We start from the raw sequence: 19,515 nt of genomic DNA on the forward strand, positions 1-19,515 counted from the left end.
TCAGGTGGACGGATTCACCAATGTTATTTCCCCTCCAGCCTCTGCTCTGCACCTCTATGCCACAGAATGGCCAAGATTAAAGAATTACTTTGCAGGAAATAGAAAAAGTGAGACGTGATCCATTCCGTTCACTGGTCCAGTCAACCAGTCAACCAGGAACCAGTTTCCAGTCGACTGCAGGCTTTCTACGCACTGCACACTTGGTAAAAGCAAAAAGCACATACCGTACATGTGCACATGCATGGTATGTGCTTTCTGTGTGCGCTTTTGCCCTAGGAAAGGTGGGAGAAACTTTATAGGATGATACAATAGAAACTAAATTATATACTTACTATTGTAAGTAAGCAAGCTACGAAATTCCTGCACAAAATGATTTGTGTTGAAAGCAGAATGTGGTCAGCACACACTTAGAAAACTTCTACCTGATAACTGTGTTGGCAACTGAATATCATACATTAAATCTTTGCTACTTACGGTACAGAAGCATATGCTATGTCACAGGATTTGTAATTCAGGGACCTGGATTAAGTACAAGAACTTAAATTTCATCATGCAGTCGGAGCATTTAAATTTAATGTTAAAGTTCTGTAACTGGTAACCAAAAAAGTAGTAGATTGTTTGAAAAATCCACCTGCTTTACTCGCGCCCTTTGAAGGGGAAACCTTTGCATAATAGTGTGAAAGTGTGTTTTTGGTGCATTTTTCTTCTTCTTATCCATAGGCAGCCAATTTAGAGCCTTTCTTTGAACATAGCCTCCTTATGTCCTCTTCACAACTTATTTATCGACCCATCAGCAAATTTGACAATCATTCCATCTATCCCTTGATCCAAGTCATTTATATAAATGGCAAACAGTTGAGGCCCCAGTACGGATTCCTGTGGCACACCATTTGCTACATCTTACCAACCTGAAAAAGACCCATTAATGCCTACTCTCCAATTCTTGTTAGCTAGCCAATCTTCTATCCATGCCATTACAGTACCCCATCCCCCACACCACGAGTTCTATTTTCCACATTAACCTTTGATGTGGCATTTTATCAAATGCTTTCTGGAAATCTAAGTACAGCACATTCACCGGTTACCCATTATCCATAGCGCAGAGAGAGATGTGACAGATGCTATCTTGACCCTGCATAAGTGAAGAGCATAGTTTGCCAGTTTACTTGGAATGCCACTTACATGTCCTCAGAAAAGCGATTTTACCATGCAGATGTGATTGCATAACACTGGACAATGTTAAATGCATTAATATAGTCAGGTGTGAACAGGAGGTCATCTCAAACTTACTACACTTTTCAAAATGCTCCAGTGGTTTTCATGCTAAATACGCACCGAAAGACCATATTTCCAGCAGAACGTGGCAATAAGTTTTCCTCCGGACTGGGCAAATGCCATATATTGAATGCAAGTCCATTGGACATTAAGGCCGGAATTCTCCGGTCTCGTACACCCCACAATGGCTGCCAGCGAGAACGGAGAATTTGGTGCTCGGCCAAACCTCCGTTCACAGCAGCGGGACAGGGTGAGGTCGGGGAATTCCGGCCAAAGTCTTCAGCTGTTTTGGCAGTATACAGCCACTGACAGGGTCACTTAGTCTTTCAACTAGAAAGCTGAACACCAGTCTGTGGATTCTCCATTACCATGGTAAATATATCAATCAATGTTTTGGGTACTCCAGTGCATTAAAGTGAACTGTACTGCATAATTAGAATATGCATTCATTTAGCCAGTGATGTCCATATCCCGTGAAATGAATAGTCTCTTCATTGTTTAAATGTGGCTTCACCCATAAATGTGGAAAACTGGCACTGTATGTTCTGCAGGGACTGAGATTCCTTAATTACTGCCAAATAAGCACTTGCGTTCCAATTATTTTAAAATCACAGTCTTCATCCTGCAAACTGAAATGGAACTTTTATACCAACGCCCATTGTTGTGACAGCCTGATATACTGTTCCTTCTTGCTCTTGGCAGTAGCAGCACCTCAGTCGCAGATTAAATACTTGCTGATTTGCTCAAGCATCTACAGGGACTCCGGAATGGCAAATCTGCTACTATACCCACAGGGCCAACTCGAGTGGGCATCCGTCGACTTGACAATGGGGATTATTTATTGCAGCTACTGGCAAGGAGGAGAAAACAGGCCACCATGTGTTTAATATTGCTATAGCCCTTCCTCACCCATGCTCAAGCAAGCAAGTGGGTCACAAAAAAATGCAGGGTCTACGCTGTACTGTGCAAACAGAAATGAAAGCATTGCTTATTGGAAATTTGCATTACCGTACTGAATCAATGTATTTGATGAAGCTTTACAGAATATTAATAGAATCATAGAATCCCTACAGTGCAGAGGGAGGCCATTTGGCCCATCGAGTCTGCACCGTCCACAATCCCATCCAGGCCCTATTCCCATAACCCCACATATTTACCCTGCTAATCCCCTGAACTTCACTGCAGTGTTAATGTAAGCCTACTTGTGACTAATAACTTTGACACTAGCATGGCCAATCCACCTAACCTGCACATCTTCGGACTGTGGGAGGAAACCAGAGCACCCGGAGGAAACCTACGCAGGCATGGGGAGAACGTGCAAACTCCATACAGAGTGACCCGAGGCTGGAATTAAACCCGGGTCCCTCGCACTGCGAGGCAGCAGTGCTAACCACTGTGCCACCCATATTTCCAGGTAAGATTGCATTGCAGGCTAGGGATTCACATGATACTATATAGAGAATTAATTCATTGTATATATGAATTTGGCAGTCATAAAACTCAGCTTTATACGTGTACAGTTTGAATTCAACAAGAACACACAGATCAGTGCTGTGTTCTGACCTGATGCCAAGATAAGAAACAGAGAGGACTTACCACTGAGTAGAGGCCTGTTGAGTGTATATATGCTGGGCAGGTCTTCGATTTCACTGATTCGCTGGTAAACTGCACGAGACAAGTGATCGGCATGGTACAAGCTACCCAGGATAATGCTGGCAAAGTAGATGGGCTCCACAAAGTGGCTCAACAGGGCTCCCTGAATTCCAAGCACATTCCATCTGAAAGTACAAAGACCAGCATTTTGCCATCAAACAATATTCAAGTTGCCTAGCAGGCGATTATCATCAAGGTAAGCCACGAAAATGCTGAATAATTATATATCTTTCGCCAATGATGAAACTTGCTATTACATGCTATTCATAACATAACATGCTATTCCAAACTAAATTTTCCTGACATATGTATATGATAATTGCACCTCTGAAATTATGGACAAATGCCACAAATATAGATCTTTGTACATTGACATAAAGGCTTTCTCTTTCAATCGTCAATGTCACTCGAACACTTCAGCCTCTAAGTGCTTTCCCACTCTTGCTCTAATATATTTCTTGTTTTCAATAATGCTCCAAAGCTGGTACCACTAAGCTGAGATAGCTGCATGCAAGATCAAATTAGACCAGTCAACCGTAGTCATTAGTTCATCACAATTTAATAGATGCCTTGCACATATATTAAAAAAATGACCAGACATTTTGAAGGTGTAGTGACAGAGCAGGTAATAATTTAACTGCAAAATTAACTACTGAGGATAAGGCATTAATCCACAACTGTGGGCCAGATTCTTCAACCTCGCCCGCAGCTGCGATTCTCCGGCCCCACTGCGGTGAACGGACATTTGGCTGAGCGTCAAATTCTCCATTCTCGCTCACAGCGCGACGTGAATAGCTAAAGAATTCCGGTCCATCTCCGCAAGCACGATTCTCAGTGGTAGATTCATTTTTAAAATTCATTCGTGAGACATGGGCATCGCTGGCTGGCCAGCATTCATTGCCCATCCCTAGTTGGCCTTGAGAAGGTGGTGGTGAGCTACCCTCTTGAACCGCTGCAGTTCACGTGCTGTGGGTTGACCCACAATGCCATTAGGGAAGGAATTCCTGGATTTTTGACCCAGAAACTGCAAAGGAACAGCCGATATATTTCCAAGTCAGGACGGTGAGTGGCTTGGAGGGGAACTTGCAGGTGGTGGTGTTCCCATGTATCTGCTTCCCTTGTCCTTCTAGATGGAAGTGGTCATGGGTTTGGAAGGAAAATCTCAACATGTTGGTCAACTTTTCAAAGGGTCATCTGGACTTGAAACGCCAGCTCTTTTCTCTCCTTATAGATGCTGCCGGACCTGCTGAGATTTTCCAGTATTTTCTCTTTTGATTTTAGATTCCAGCATCGCAGTAATTTGCTTTTATCTTGGGTTTGGAAGGTGCTGTCTAAGGATCGTTGGTGAATTGCTGCAGTGCATCTTGTAGATAGTAGCAACAGTGTGTACTGAGTGTCGCTGGTGGAGGGAGTGGATGTGGTGCCAATCAAAATCATGAATTACAGCAAGAGTTGATCAAGAAATGTTCTGCTCAATTCAAATCTCTAGACTGCAGAGAAAAGTCACCTGCGATCAATAAATCAGTAACTACATATCACAAACCCAATAAGAATGTTACTCAGAAATTTAACTTGAATGAAAATAAAACTGAAAACACATTTTGCAGAGGGGTTAGCTTTAAAAAAAGAGTGATTCTCCAGATGAAATTCAATTGATGTAGTCAAATATTTCATGTGCCAGAAGTTCACAATAACGGAATTAACTTAACCCACTTGAAAGGAACAACGAGAATGGATGGGAAGTGGAAATTGGTCCCGAGTAATTGATACATGCACTAGATTTTGAGTCTAGTTCCTCGTTTTTGGATTCAAATCCACCTCATCCCCATTTGGGAGTGCAGATTAGTTCCAGTCCACATTTCCACAGATATTATCCATTAATACTTAGCTGTTCCAAAAAAGATGCATTATTTTCTTGGCTGGCTCAAGACTAACAATACTCAAGACTGACATGACAGCCAGCCTTCTGCAAATTTGATTTTTTACACTGAAAATACATAATTGCTGCGGAAAATTCACAATTAAATTCAATTAAAATGCTGCAAGGGAGATCAGGCTCCCAACACAAAATAGTATTACTGAATCATGTGGAGAATTCATCAGAACAAAGGGGATTTTCACAGTAATTTCATTGCAGTGATAATGTAAGACTACTTGTGACAATAATAAATAAATAACAAGAGGCTATTTTATAGATGGTACAAAAGTGGTATAGAATCCTACAGTGCAGGAGGCCATTCGGCCCATTGAGTCTGCACCGACCACAATCCCACCCAGGCCCAATCCTCATAACCCCATGCATTTACCCTAGCTAGTCCCCCTGACATTAAAGCGGCAATTTAGCATGGCCAATCCGCATGACTTTTGGGCTGTGGGAGGAAACCGGAACACCCGGAGGAAACCCACGCAGGCACGGGGAGAACGTGCAAACGCCACACAGACAGTGACCCAAGCCGGGTCCCTGGTGCTGTGAGGCAGCAGCGCTAACCACTGTGCCGCCCTGGTATAAAATTGAACAAAGCTAAGAAAATCTTGGTTATTTTACAATAATAAAGTTACTCACATGTCATGAATAGTTTAGTACTGACAGTTCAACACTAAACCTATGGGGCAAGTTTTAAATTTATTATTTTTGCTGTTTTGGTCACTGATAACCTTAATTTCACTTCATTTCTACCCAACATAACCCATTTTATCTACTTTTTTGTGCAGCATTACAATGTTACTTTATTTCTTCCCTGGCTTGCCATTCATTTTCAAGGGCATGGGAGCAAGAGCAGGGCATTCAGCCCCTCGAGCCTGTTCCTGCGTTCAATTAGATTACAACTGATCTGCACCTCAACTCCATCTACCTGCCGTTGTTCCATTTCCCCTGGTACCCTTACCCAACAAAGCTCCATCAAGCACAGCCCTGAAAATTTAATCGACCCAGCATCCGCAGCCTTTCGGGGGAAAAATAGACTTCCCAGATTGCCACGACAATCTGTGGGGGGAAAACTGCTCCTGGATTTTCTGGAAAAAGACTCTGCTCTAATTTTAGGACAAGTCCGCTGCGCGCAGCCAGTAATCGTTTTCAATTTCTTTGTTTTTTGCTAAATCAGTGTCCGTGAGTCTAATGATTTACACTGCAACATCACTGGCACAATCCAATCAACCTTTTCACCTGAAAGTGGAATGTATTCCCGTCAATATCCCTTGCAGCCAGATTTGCACACGGAGGATTAAACAAGCTTTTTTCTGTTGTATGTACAAGTCCTGAAATGGTCGTTAAGCATTATTTGTTTTATCTTTTGGGTGATTTCTATTATCTCCAAGCATTCAATGGTCAACCAATGTTGTACACTTTCATTTTCACAAGGGGTGGCACGGTGACACAGTTGCTGCCTCACAGCACCAGGGACCCGGGTTCATTCCTGGCTCGAGTCACTGTCCGAGTGGAATGATAGAATCCTACAGTGCAGAAGGAGACCATTCGGTCCATCAAGTCTGCACCAACCGCAATCCCACCCAGGCCCTATCCCCCCTAGCCTCACGCATTTACCCTAGCTAATCCTCCTGACACGAAGGGGCAATTTAGCATGGCCAATCCACCTAACCCTCACATCTCTGGACTGTGGGAGGAAACCGGAACACCCGGAGGAAGGGGTCACAAGTTCAAGGTAAGGGGAGCAAGTTCAATACAGATATGCGGGGGGACGTATTTTACACAGAGGGTGGTGGGGGCCTGGAATGCACTACCAAGCAAGGATCATTTAAGATTTATCTAGATAGCCACATGAACATACTGGGAATAGGGGGATACAAACGGATGGTCTAGTTAGGAACACATGATCGGTGCAGGCTTGGAGGGCTGAAGGGCCTGTTCCTATGCTGTTTTGTTCTTTGTTCTTTGAAACAGGGCGGCACGGTAGCACAGTGGTTAGCACTGCTGCTTCACAGTTCCAGGGACCTGGGTTCGATTCCCAGCTTGGGTCACTGTCTGTGTGGAGTTTGCACATTCTCCTAGTGTCTGCGTGGGTTTCCTCCGGGTGCTCCGGTTTCCTCCCACAGTCCAAAGATGTGCGGGTTAGGTTGATTGGCCATGCTAAAATTGCCCTTAGTGTCCTGCGATGCGTAGGTTAGAGGGATTAGTGGGTAAAATATGTAGGGGTATGGGGGTAGGGCCTGGGTGGGATTGAGGTCGGTGCAGACTCGATGGGCCGAATGGCCTCTTTCTGTGCTGCAGGGTTTCTATGATTCTATGAAACCCATGCAGACACGGGGAGAACGCACAAACTCTGCACAGACAGAGACCCAAGCAGGGAATCGAACCCGGGCCTCCCGCGCTGCGAGGCAGCAGCGCCACCCTGCCGCTGTCATCAGCATGGAGAATATTTGTACAGTACAGGGGGATCCAATGGAGAGTTGTCCATGACACCTTTGTCAATCTCTCACACGACTCTGATGAAGGGTCATCCAGACTCGAAATATTGGCTCTATTCTCTCTTCACAGATGCTGTCAGACCTGCTGAGACTTTCCAGCATTTTCTGTTTATGTTTCAGATTCCAGCATCCACAGTATTTTGCTGTTGTCAATCTCTCCTTTGTCTCCACCAATTGCTGGTCCTCTATCCAGTCCCAACCCCCAACCTCTCTGCCCACCATAACAGTACAAATCTCATCCTATTTCCAATTGTCTTCAGCTCTGATGAAGAGTCATTCAGGCTCGAAATGTTGGCTTTGTTCTCTCTCCATGGATGCTGTCAGACCTGCTTAGATTTTCCAGAGTCCATATTGGCCAGGTATGGTTTGGGGCACTTTAGCATAACTAGGTTTTTTCTCTTTACAGACGTTAAACACCCAACATACTGAACATAAAACATAAGAACTAGGAGCAGGAATAGGCCATCCGGCCCCCCTGCTCCGTCACTCAACAAGATCATGAGTTTGCATGCTCTCCCTGTGTCTGCGTGGGTTTCCTCCGGGTGCTCCAGTTTCCTCCCACACTCCAAAGACATGCGGGTTAGGTGGATTGGCCATGCTAAATTGCCCCTTAGTGTCGGGGGGTTAGTAGGGTTAATAAGTAGGGTTATGGGGATAGGGCCTGGGTGGGATTGTGGTCGGCGCAGACTTGATGGGCCGAATGGCTTCCTTCTGCATTGCAGGGATTCTATGATGATTCTAAGTAGGCTTACACTTACACTGCAATGAAGTTACTGTAAAAATCACCTAGTTGTCACATTCCGGCGCCTGTATGGGCACACTGAGGGAGAATTTAGTGAGGGACAATTTAGCATGGCCAATGCACCTAACCAGCATGTCTTTTGGATAACACATGAAATAAAAACAGAAAATGGTGGAAAAGCTCAGGAGGTCTGGCAGCATCTGTGGAGAGAGAAACAGAATTAATGTTTAGAGTCTGCCTGACATTTCTTCAGAACCCTTGTTAGATATTGGATGAGACTGGCAACGAGGGCAACTTTGATATCGGGTGGGGCAGCACGGTGGCACAGTAGTTAGCACTGCTGCCTCTCAGCACCAGGGACCCAGGTTCAATTCCGGCCTCGGGTGACTGTGTGGATTATGCACATTCTCCTTGTGACTGCATGGGATTCCTCTGGATGCTCTGATTTCCTCCCATACTCCTTAGTGCCCCTTAGTGTCCAAAGATGTGTGGGTTAGGTGGATTGGCCATGCTAAATTGTCCCCTAGTGTCAGGGGGATTAGCAGGATAAATACGTGGGGTTAGGGAGAAAGGGTGGGATTGTTGTCAATGCAGACCCGATGGGTCGAATGGCCTCCTTCTGCACTGTAGGGATTCTGTGATTCTGAGAGTCTGTGCTGCTGGAGAGAGAGAGAGAGAGGGGGAGAGAGAGAGAGATTTGTTCTTTTATTTATTCATTCGTGGTACACAGGTGTCGCTGGCTGGGCCAGCATTTATTGCCCATCCATAGTTGCCTGAAGGCAGTTGAGAGTCAACCACATTGTTGTGGCTCTAGAGTCACATGTAGGCCAGACCGGGTAAGGACGGCAGATTTCCTTCCCTAAAGGACATTAGTGAACCAGGTGGGTTTTTCCAACAATGGTTTCATGGTCACCAGTAGGTTCCGAATTCCAGATTTTAAAAATTGAATTCAAATTCCAGCATTCGAACCCCGGTCCCCAGAACATTAGCTGGGTTTCTGGATTAATAGTCGTGCGATACCACCACTAGGCTATTGCCTCTCCAGAGAGGGAGAGAGCTCAAGTGTATATGGCGGCACATGCCAGAGTGTGGATCTCAGGATATGGCAAGAATAGCAGCCTGTGCAACACTGCATGTCTCAGAGATCCCTGTAATCCTGGGTGCTTTCGAAACATGAAGGACGGATCCTCAGTTGGAATCCGCATGGGTAAGCCAGAGACGGAAACAGTTGCCGAAGAAGGAAGGGGGTTTTGGTAACACCAGGAAGAAAATGGAAAGCAATGAAGGTGAACACTGTGAAAGAAAGAAATGGAAATCCCGTCGAAGACAAGAGCAGAACTTTTTCAAGATGGACATTCCTGGAAGAGAAGCGGCAGTGCATCAAACACCTAAATAAAAGCAAAATACTGCAGATGCTGGAAATCTGAAAAACAGAAAATGCTGGGTAAACTCAGCAGGTCTGGCAGTGTCTGTGGAGAGGGAACAGAGTTAATGTTTTGAGTCCCTATGACTCCTCTTCACAGCATACATATTATAGGGTACAAATTACATCCGCTGGTACAAGTAAATACACAACAATTACCTATTACATAGCACCCAATTAAATTATTTTTTTTAAAAAATTCTCCAGAACAAGAGAGGATTTTAACTCAAGTCATTTCTATTTCCAGTTAGATAGTCAACATCTTTTCACAAAAGTAGGGGAGTCTAAAACTAGAGGGCATAGGTTTAAGGTGAGAGGGGAGAGATTCAAAAGTGTCCAGAGGGGCAATTTTTTCACAGAGGGTGGTGAGTGTCTGGAACAAGTTGCCAGGGGCAGTAGTAGAGGTGGGTACAATTTTGCCTTTTAAAAAGCATTTAGACAGTTGCATGCGTAAGATGGGTACAGAGGGATATGGGCCAAATGCGGGCAATTGGGACTAGCTTAAGGGTCAAAAGGGCGGCATGGACAAGTTGGGCCGAAGGGCCTGTTTCCATGTGGTAAACCTCTATGACTCTATCTCTCCCAACAGGTTTATTTTTTCATTTGTTAGCATAGACTGTCAATGCAAGCAAACTATTCACCATAAAGGACACCCCAACTGAGTGTAATCTGACTTCCGCCCAGCAACTATAGATCTGCAGCTTCGAGCAAGGGAAACACGATACTGATCAGGAGCTGGAAGCCTGGTCCCAGCTCACAAACCCAGCTTGTGTGACCAAACATTGTCGTCTTAGCTGACGTGAAGTAACGGAAAACAATTGAAAGATCAAACTTACTTGGACAAAGAAACTAATTTTTAAACAAAAGCAAAGCAACAAATTTTATTTTGTTTTACCATTTTTTTAAATCACCAAGTACAGCAACTATTGTGGCTGTGGATCTATACTGAGCTCTCATGCATCCCAGCAGAAATTTTTCCAGTCACAGGGGTGCCTTCTAAAAGATTTTCACAATTTATAAATACTGCCTCCAATTTAAAAGTTTCAAGTTTATTTATCAGTGTCACAAGTAAGCTTACATTAACACTACAATGAAGTTACTGCGAAATCCCCTAGTTGCCACACTCCGGCACCTGTTCGGGTACACCGAGGGAGAATTTAGCATGGCCAATGCATCTAATCAGCACGTCTTTCGGACTGTGGGAGGAAACCCACACAGACAAGGGGAGAACGTGCAGACTCCACACAGACAGTGACCCAAGCCGGGAATCGAACCTGGGTCCCTGGCGCTGTAAGGCAGTGGTGCTAACCACTGTGCCACCTTTAAGAACGTGTGATCAGTTTAAATACTAGGATCCGAAGATGAAATCGGAGATCAGGTTCGCTGTGAGAAAAGAAATGCCAACATTAGCTTGTGAATTCCAGCCCACACCCAATGAATACAAAGCTTCAATTCAGCACGGAGTGCTGCAGCGCCCCATTCGAGCCGGAAACTAGGGAAGGAATCAGAAACTAAACAGAGGTTTTCACGGGCAGATGCACAGAGGATCTTCCTCCTGTAGTGTTAACAGGGAGAAAACAAATTGCAATTCTACACGACACATCCCAGAGGAATAGGACAGCTTCAGCAGGTGCGGCTGTAATGCCTTCAAGGCCATTAGATTGACTATCCATCAGCTGGTTTCCCATGGTGTTAAAACTAACTGAACTTGTACGGAGCCACATTACCATGGTTTAAAAAACAAACAGAAAAGCCAGGTTTGAAAAACAGACCATGTTTAACACCAGACTGCATATTAGCATGGAAGAGAAAAATAATCATTCCCTTTCAGCTTAGGGAACCAGTGCTACAATTCTATGCACTGGGCTCCTGGGTTCCATGGCATGGGTGGGGTGGGGGGGTGCGGGGAGGAGACACCATGAAATTGCATAGATCGAATTCACTCCAGGTAGCCATCTGCCTCAATAGAGCAGCGATTTTATGCCTGGGACAGCAGGGCCTAGAGGAGAAGACCATCCTTGCCCCAATTATGGCCTTATAGTGGCCACTTAAGGCCTTTTCCCACCCAGCCTCAATTTTAGGGCTGGAAGGCGGAAATAAAGGGAATTAGATCTTGGCCGTGAAGGAGCACCCCATAAGAAGCCTTCTTCTAACTGGGGATTGATCCCCTTAAGGCCCAGTGGCCTCTGGAACCCCCTCTCCCTCCAATCATCCTGCATGCCCCAGTGGCCCCTTCACAACCTCCCGGGCCTACTCCATACATTCTGGTTTCCTGGACTTAGATTCAGGAAGCCTCTTATAGTACGCCCCTTCCGGGCACTGCAGTGCTGCTCCTAGAGCTGGTGCTCATTGGAATAGCTGGCAGTTCTCTAAGGTGGGACTTCCTCCTGAGTGTGAGGCGGCACCTAATGCTAATAAATGCTTGTTAGGAGCACAAAATGGCAGCAAGGGCTCTTGAGCTGGTGGAAACGTGTTCCACGCTGACTTTACAGCCCGCCATCTTAAAAATTCTGTCCCAAGTCAGATGTTTATTTAACTGTTACCCTCAGTACAGTTTTCTTTGGTGACCATGCTCATTTTAGAATCCCTACAGTGCAGGAGTCCATTCGGCCCATCAAGTTTGCACGAGCAATAATCCCACCCAGGCCCTGTTCCTATAACCCCACATATTTACCCCGCTGATCCCCTGACACTGGGGTCAAGTTAGCATGGCCAATCAACCTAACCCACACATTTTTGGAGCGTGGGAGGAAACAGGAGCATCCGGAGGAAACCCACACAGACATGGGGAGAATGTGCAGACTCCACACAGACAGTGACCCGAGGCCGGAATTGAACCCGGGCCTCTGGTGCTGTGAGGCAGCAGTGCTAACCACTGTGCCACCGCGTCACCCTTTTTGGGACCCTTTTCTCTTCACCCTGACCAAAAATAAAATATACCTCACCACAATCCAATTTGCAACCTCTGAATGAAAAACAAAAGGGCAATTCAGACAGAGGGAGGTAGCGAAATCTCCACTAATTGTCAAACACTTGGTTCATTCGGCAGGTTTTAAACCAGTTGATTATCATTTATCAAACAATCAGGAATCTGGTCGTTTGAGGGGTTTTGGTTGGAGAGATTTTGAAGTCACCAAATGGAGAAAAAGGTTTTTACTGATTGGAAAGCGGTGATTCAACGGCAGTACAAGAGGAAATTGGACAAGTTTCAGTCTTGTGATCGAATACAAGCGTCTGTTCTTTTCAGTCTTTTGTTTAATGTAGTGTTTAGAAATTTAACCTTTTAAAAAAAAATCTGCCTACTGCTCGAGTAGCATCTTTTTTTATTACCCATTAGAAACCGCCTACTGTCCAAGGGGCTAAACAGTGGTTGAAATTGTGTGAAGTGTTTGGAAAAATATTAAGAAAGATGCTGGGGTAGATTTGCGGATCCCGCCCACCACAGGAATCATCACTGGCAGGATGGACAATTTGCCGGACCATTTAAAGGTCCACTGACCTTGAGCAGATGTTATGATGGCCATGGGGATCAATACATCTCCCTGTGGGCCTTGTAGAATACGAGCTTCCCTATTAGGCGAGTGGAGGTTTGTCCCATCCATTGACTCTGTCTACACTTCCCGCTGCCTCAGCAAAGCAGCCAGCATAATTAAGAATCCACGCAGCCCAGACATTCTCTCTTCCATCATCTTTCGTCGGGAAAAAGATACAGAAGTCTGAGGTCACGTACCAACCGACTCAAGAACAGCTTCTTCCCTGCTGCCATCAGACTTTTGAATGGACCTACCTCACATTGAGCTGATCTTTCTCTACATCCTAGCTATGACTGCAACACTACATTCTGCACCCTCTCTTTTCCTTCTTTATGAACGGTATGCTTTGTCTGTATAGCGCGCAAGAAACAATACAAGAAACAATACAACAATAAATCAAATAAAAAAATCATTATGATTTTGTTTGATCGAAGAACTTTCTATATTCTGGATTATTACAATTTATTTGATTTGATTCGGTTACAAGGATGCCATTTCCTCAACTTAGTGATGGTTTAGTCTGACTGTGCATTAAGTCAAAAATTCTCAGATTTAGAAAAATAAAACAACTTTTGTTCATTACGTAAGCTGAAAACATACATTCAGCCATTTTTTGACATCCAGCCTAGTTATTCTTATGTTTGTTGTTCTAATACTTTCATATTTATATCATGGAGTTGGAATCCAGAAGGATCAAAATCATAATTATTTGCTTTGCAAAATTTTAAGAAAAGTGATAGACAACGGATTGGCTTAAGAATTAATTAATTAATATGAAACCTTCCCGAGGAGTGGTGGCTAGTTATACAAAGGTTTCTCTATTAACTCTATCATTTACAAATGATTGTTTGGTAGTACAGAACTTGAACAATGTTGAAGAGAGATACATGTTGTTCTGTAGCTTTTCATCTGGCACTCATCAAGTGCAGGAATGCCAAATTTAAAATGATTACAACAACGATTATACCACTGGAGGAAAGGGTGCGAATTGGCTGGCAAGTCAAAGCTGATTGGCCGGCATGTTGCCGTGGAGAAAGCAATGGAGAACGATTGCTCCCAGCTCTTGGGTAATTCGTACGCAGGGACCCGGTCTCTGCAAACAAAAGGAATATGTTCAAGCCTTGCTCCTTTTTCAAATTGCTCAGGAGCTTGGGGGAGCCAATAGTTCCCTGTTGCTTTCTCCATGACAACAGATCAACCAATCGCCACACTTCTTTGCTTTAAGTTGCAAATTGTTGTAATTTAGTGTGATCATTTGAAATTTGGCACTCTTGCATTTGTCCTGATGAGTAAAAGATGTGAAGCTTCGGTAAAACTTACCCTTTTTGTCCATTTAGAGTTGCACAATATTATTTGCAAAAGGTCTTTGGAGCCGGCTGACGCAACTGATCAAAATATGCAAGTCTCAGACATATCACACTTTAGGAGAGAGGGGCAAACTCATTTGCTGCAGAATTGGAAGGGAAATTAGGAATGTATTTATTCAAGATGCAGTACTATCCCGGGTTCGATTCCCAGCTCGGGTCACTGTCTGTGTGGAGTTTGCACATTCTCCTCATGTCTGCGTGGGTTTCCTCCGGGTGCTCTGGTTTCCTCCCACAGTCCAAAATGTGCGGGTTAGGTTGATTGGCCAAGTTAAAAATTGTCCCTTAGAGTCCTGAGATGTGTAGATTAGTGGGTAAATATGTGTGGGTAGGGCCTGGGTGGGATTGTGGTCGGTGCAGACTCGATGGGCTGAATGGCCTCCTTCTGCACTGTAGGGTTTCTATGATTCTATGATTTCTATCCCCAAAGAGATCAGAGAAATGTGTGAAGCTGCTACTCGGTTCAAACCGGAAAACTGTAGCACTCCACAGCAGTGCAACAAAAAAAATGAAAGATGTATTACTGACCTTGCTATTTTATCACTACACGACATGGTGAGCAATCGCTCGCCTTGCAACACTCCATCCCATGTCTGAATAGTGCTGCTGGATCGAACTGGAATCGTCCCTTCACCAGATTCAATTTTTGTCCTCAGCTGACCTCGTGCCTTCCGATTTGGGTGCTTGTCTCCTTGATCTAAAATTTCAAGAGAGAGAAAATAACTGGAACTGACTGCACAAAACATCAACATTAAACTCGAGAGAAAGCAGACCAGATGGGAGATGAATAATCTTTGAAAAAATTCACAATGAAGACTTTGATACCAGTACTCACCACCATTCGTGCCACATATATGGAACAATTTCAGTTGCATTACTAAGGGAATACAACAAATACACTTCTAATTTTAATCAATAAAAATATTAGAGTCCCTAAATATTTGTTTGACAGGAGTTCTAGCAACAGATCATTAGAAATAGGAGCAGGAATAGGCCTTACAACCCCTTGAATCTTAAATATCAAAGCTGACATCAACTTCACTTTCCTACCCTATTCCCAGACCCTCAATTTCCTTCTAACCACCCCAAAAATATTACTGATCTCAGTCCTAAGTGTACTAAATGACTGGGCATCCACTGCTCTCTGGGCAGAAAATTCCTCCGAGTGAAGAAATTTCTTCTCATCTCAGTTCAAATTGACCGACCCCTTATTTTGAGACAATGTCCGCTAGTTCTAGACAGTCCAGCTTCCTAGAACCTATCTGTCCAAGTCTTCAAAGAATGAGAGAGTTCTATATGTTTTACAAATATCATCTCTCATTCATATTCATATTATATTATGAAATGGCAGGTAGTAATTGTTGGGGTTATAATTGTTTCCCAAAGGGAAACTTGGCCAAGCTATTTGCAATTTGTATTTTATTATGAGAAAGTATCTGCACTGAAGTTAGGAGCAAAAATTTCAAACCAATTTTGGAGATTTTAAATACGAAATGTAAGCATTTATTAAAACAAAGCAAAGAAAACTTCAACACACAAGATTGCTTTTACACAGTTAACTGTTCTACAATCATTTCCCAAAAGATTTCAGCTTAGTTTAAACTCAATGCTAAATACCCCCTTTTGGGCAACAGTCCTCAGATTTTCTCTATAAAAATTCCAAGAAGGTTACCACAAACATCCATGGTTGCTAGAGGTGAAGTATTCCACAGGTGTCTTCCCCTCTCACTCGATATTGGAAATACCAAAGCTTGTTTCAAAACCTTGCAGACACAATACTGGTCTTCTCGGAGGGTGGCTGTAAACTCCTTCCTTCACAGGTCCACACACACACACAATACCTATACAGCCTTCAAACTCTCTAAGCTTGCTTGCCCCTTTCATATTTAAGTCCATTGTTTTTGCATCCCGTTAAAAGTTCCCTTTCCTAGAATATATAGACCTTTCATGTTGTTTATGGCCATGTTCATTTATGATCTTGGTCAATTGTACATTCTCCGTCTGACATACAATAGTTAAACTGCATGTCACGTTCCTTATTGTTCACTCATGCTGGACGTATGTACCCACCTGTTTCAGAATACACCAGGGACACAGGTTCGAATCCCATCACGGCAGATGGTGGAATTCGAATTCAATAAAAAATTACCTGGAATTAAGAATCTACTGATGACCATGAAACCATTGTCGATTGTCGGAAAAACCCATCTGGTTCACTAATGTCCTTTAGGGAAGGAAATCTGCTGTCCTTACCTGGTCTGGCCTACATGTGACTTCAGAGCCACAGCAATGTGGTTGATTCTCAACTGCCTTCGGGCAACTAGGGGTGGGCAATAAATGCTGGCCAGCCAATGACACCCAAGTCCCATGAATGAATAAAAAGAATTGGGAAAGTATTGAAAAATTATATTTTTGTCACACCTTCCAATCCATGGAAACGGTTTCGAATCTAATGAATTCTGAAAAATCAAAACTGATGAATCCATAATGTTTGCATCCTTTTAACTCCCTAGGAAGTTGGCCATCAAGTCTAGGGGATTTGTTGGTTTTTAGCCCCATTAATTTCTCCAGTACCTTTTCTTGATTATTATTTTACATTCCTTATGGTTGCCCTTTATTCTGCGAGTTAGACCTCCAAAACATTGTCAAACAGATTTTCACTTTCATAAAACCACACTGCAGTTGCCTAATCATATTGTGTTGTGTCCTGTATATTTGGTGTGTCTTCCATTGTGAAGACAGATATAAAATATTTGTTTAATATGTCTGCCATTTCCTTATTCCCCATTATTTCCCGTCTCTAACATCAACTTCACTTAGATATTATATAATTTGTTATGCATTTATGACAAGTTAAAGATTCTACTTTCTGTATGCATTCCCTATATGAACGTGGTCAACTTAACAAATTCTATGTTCACATTTAAGGTGGAAACTGCCCAGGTAAAGTGGTTATGCTGTGATTGCACACTCTTGACAGTGAGAACAAACTGTACTTTCTCCTCGCTTCTTATCCTGTACTGCGGAGAAATCCTTTGTTGCAAGCTACACGACTTTTGCGTTTCCCAAACTGCTGTAAAATTTGCCATTTAACTACAAGTAATGATATAAAATATTACATAAAATGAAGATAAATGTCTGACTTTAAAAATGGGAACCGAGTTATCAAAGTACTGTACTCTAATTATCGCCTGTTCTTGTGCCACCTTCACCTGAAGACTGCTGTCTAATGCCATGTGGAACTGACTACAGGAAAACCTCCCTTTATTCCTAGTTTCATGGCAATATAGCAGGCTAATCTGTAATGGAAGGGGAGTCCAAGTAAATTTGAACATCTGTGCCATGCCTGGCCAATCACTGACAAATTTTGTGCTCATTCACCAGATATGCAAACTCAATATTCCAAGAGTAGACTGCGGCGTTTAAGTCAACCACTGAAGCCTCCAAAAACCCTTCCAAAAATAGGGACTGCTTATGTTGAGTATAAAAGGCGTGGATGGTCCCATTATGAAATGTGAAAAAAAGTGACACTAGTAATACTATTAATGGGGTACACTTTAATAAATCAATTAATTGTACAACGATACCATTGAGCACAATCGAGGCATTTTAAAACTGCCAAATTCATTGCCTTTGGCACCTGACGCAAAGGGTTTATCGAATTCATTCCCTTCCGCTGAGAAAAAGATACAAAAGTCTGAGGTCACGTACCAACCAACTCAAGAACAGCTTCTTCCCTGCTGCCATCAGACTTTTGAATGGGCTGACCTCACATTGATCTTTTTCTACACCCTAGCTATGGTTGTGACACTACATTCTGCACCCTCTCCTTTACTTCTCTATGAACGGTAGGTTTTGTCTGTACAGCACGCAAGAAACAATACTTTTCACTATATACTAATACATGTGACAATAATAATTCAAATCAAAAATCAAATCAAATCAAATCTATATGTGATTTAGAAACCTTTGCTGGATTTTGGGTTTGATTCTGGTCCACTTAAGTGGGAATATAGGCATTGCATTTCCAGGGACAGTGTAACCATCCTTCATAAACCCATTCCAATACTTGCTTCTCGAGTTCAGGCCAGTGGCTAGTTCCTGTTCTCTTGGAGCACTTAGTCTTGGACATCATCTTCAGGGCGGATTCCTCCTCCTTCCATTCTCAGTGATTTTTGCACCAACTCCAAATTGGTTATTTGACGGTGAACAAAGTTTACAACTTTGAGCTTGAAAACAGCTTTGTACTTGCTTAGTTTCGTGGGAGGACCCATATCTGTTCATCATTCACTATGCCATTCATGGTCAGCTCTGAATGGGCATGTCTTAAACTCACATGCATCACCTTCACAACACCAGCTGCATCACATGTTCAATTTGAGGCACCAATTTACAAGATCAATAAAACATGCATTTTATTCATGCACTCATGGGATATGGTGTCCCTGGCTGGCTCAGCATTTATTGCCCATCCATGAGGGCAATTTAGAGTCAACCACATTGATTGACTCTGGAGTCATATGTAGGCCAGCCCAGGTAAGGATGACAGATTTCCTTCCCTACAGGACATTAGTGAACCAGATGGGCTTTTCTGACAATTGACAATGGCTTCATAATCATCAGTAGACTTTTTATTGAATTTTAAATTTCACCATCTGCCATGGTGGGATTCAAACCAAGGTCCACAGAGCAAACCAAATTCAAACCAAAGTCCACGGACTCTGGGTCCGTGGATTACTAGTCCAGCAACAATACCATCACGCCACAAGGGTGAAAATCTGAGACTGACTAGTAACGCAAGTATAGCATTTCGCAGGGGAAAAGGGGGGTTAACTTAAACATCGAGCACATACAAAAGCATTTTTGGCACTGCAAAATGTGTTCTGTACATCAGGTCGACTTACTCACTATGATCTATGGTAAATCTATTCACTTAAAATTTGCATCCTCTAGAATAGTTACTACATGATAGCTTACAACTTGAACAATTTTCCTCTAAAGGCACTCAGATTTATATGAACTTAACTCATTAACCCATCCCTTGCCAGCTTCAAGAGAGGTTAGATTCTGAAATTCCTCCCAAATAATCTCTCACTCTATCCA

The 19,515-nt window shown here is 43.2% G+C and overlaps 1 protein-coding gene across 4 annotated transcripts in view; it reads right to left on the reverse strand.

Moving 5' to 3' along the window:
• Window positions 1-19,515, reverse strand: part of LOC144503906 (double-stranded RNA-specific editase 1-like) — a 273,175-nt gene that overhangs the window by 22,135 nt on the left and 231,525 nt on the right. For all 4 annotated transcript variants that reach the window (XM_078228969.1, XM_078228967.1, XM_078228968.1 and 1 more), the window contains 2 exons: window positions 14,941-15,109; window positions 2,872-3,053 (listed from right to left, as the gene is read on the reverse strand). In XM_078228969.1, coding sequence (XP_078085095.1) covers window positions 2,872-3,053; window positions 14,941-15,109 — 351 coding nt within the window. The remainder of the gene's footprint in view (window positions 1-2,871; window positions 3,054-14,940; window positions 15,110-19,515) is intronic.

This window comes from Mustelus asterias, chromosome 14 (assembly GCF_964213995.1).
Source record: "Mustelus asterias chromosome 14, sMusAst1.hap1.1, whole genome shotgun sequence".
Lineage (NCBI taxonomy): Eukaryota > Metazoa > Chordata > Chondrichthyes > Carcharhiniformes > Triakidae > Mustelus > Mustelus asterias.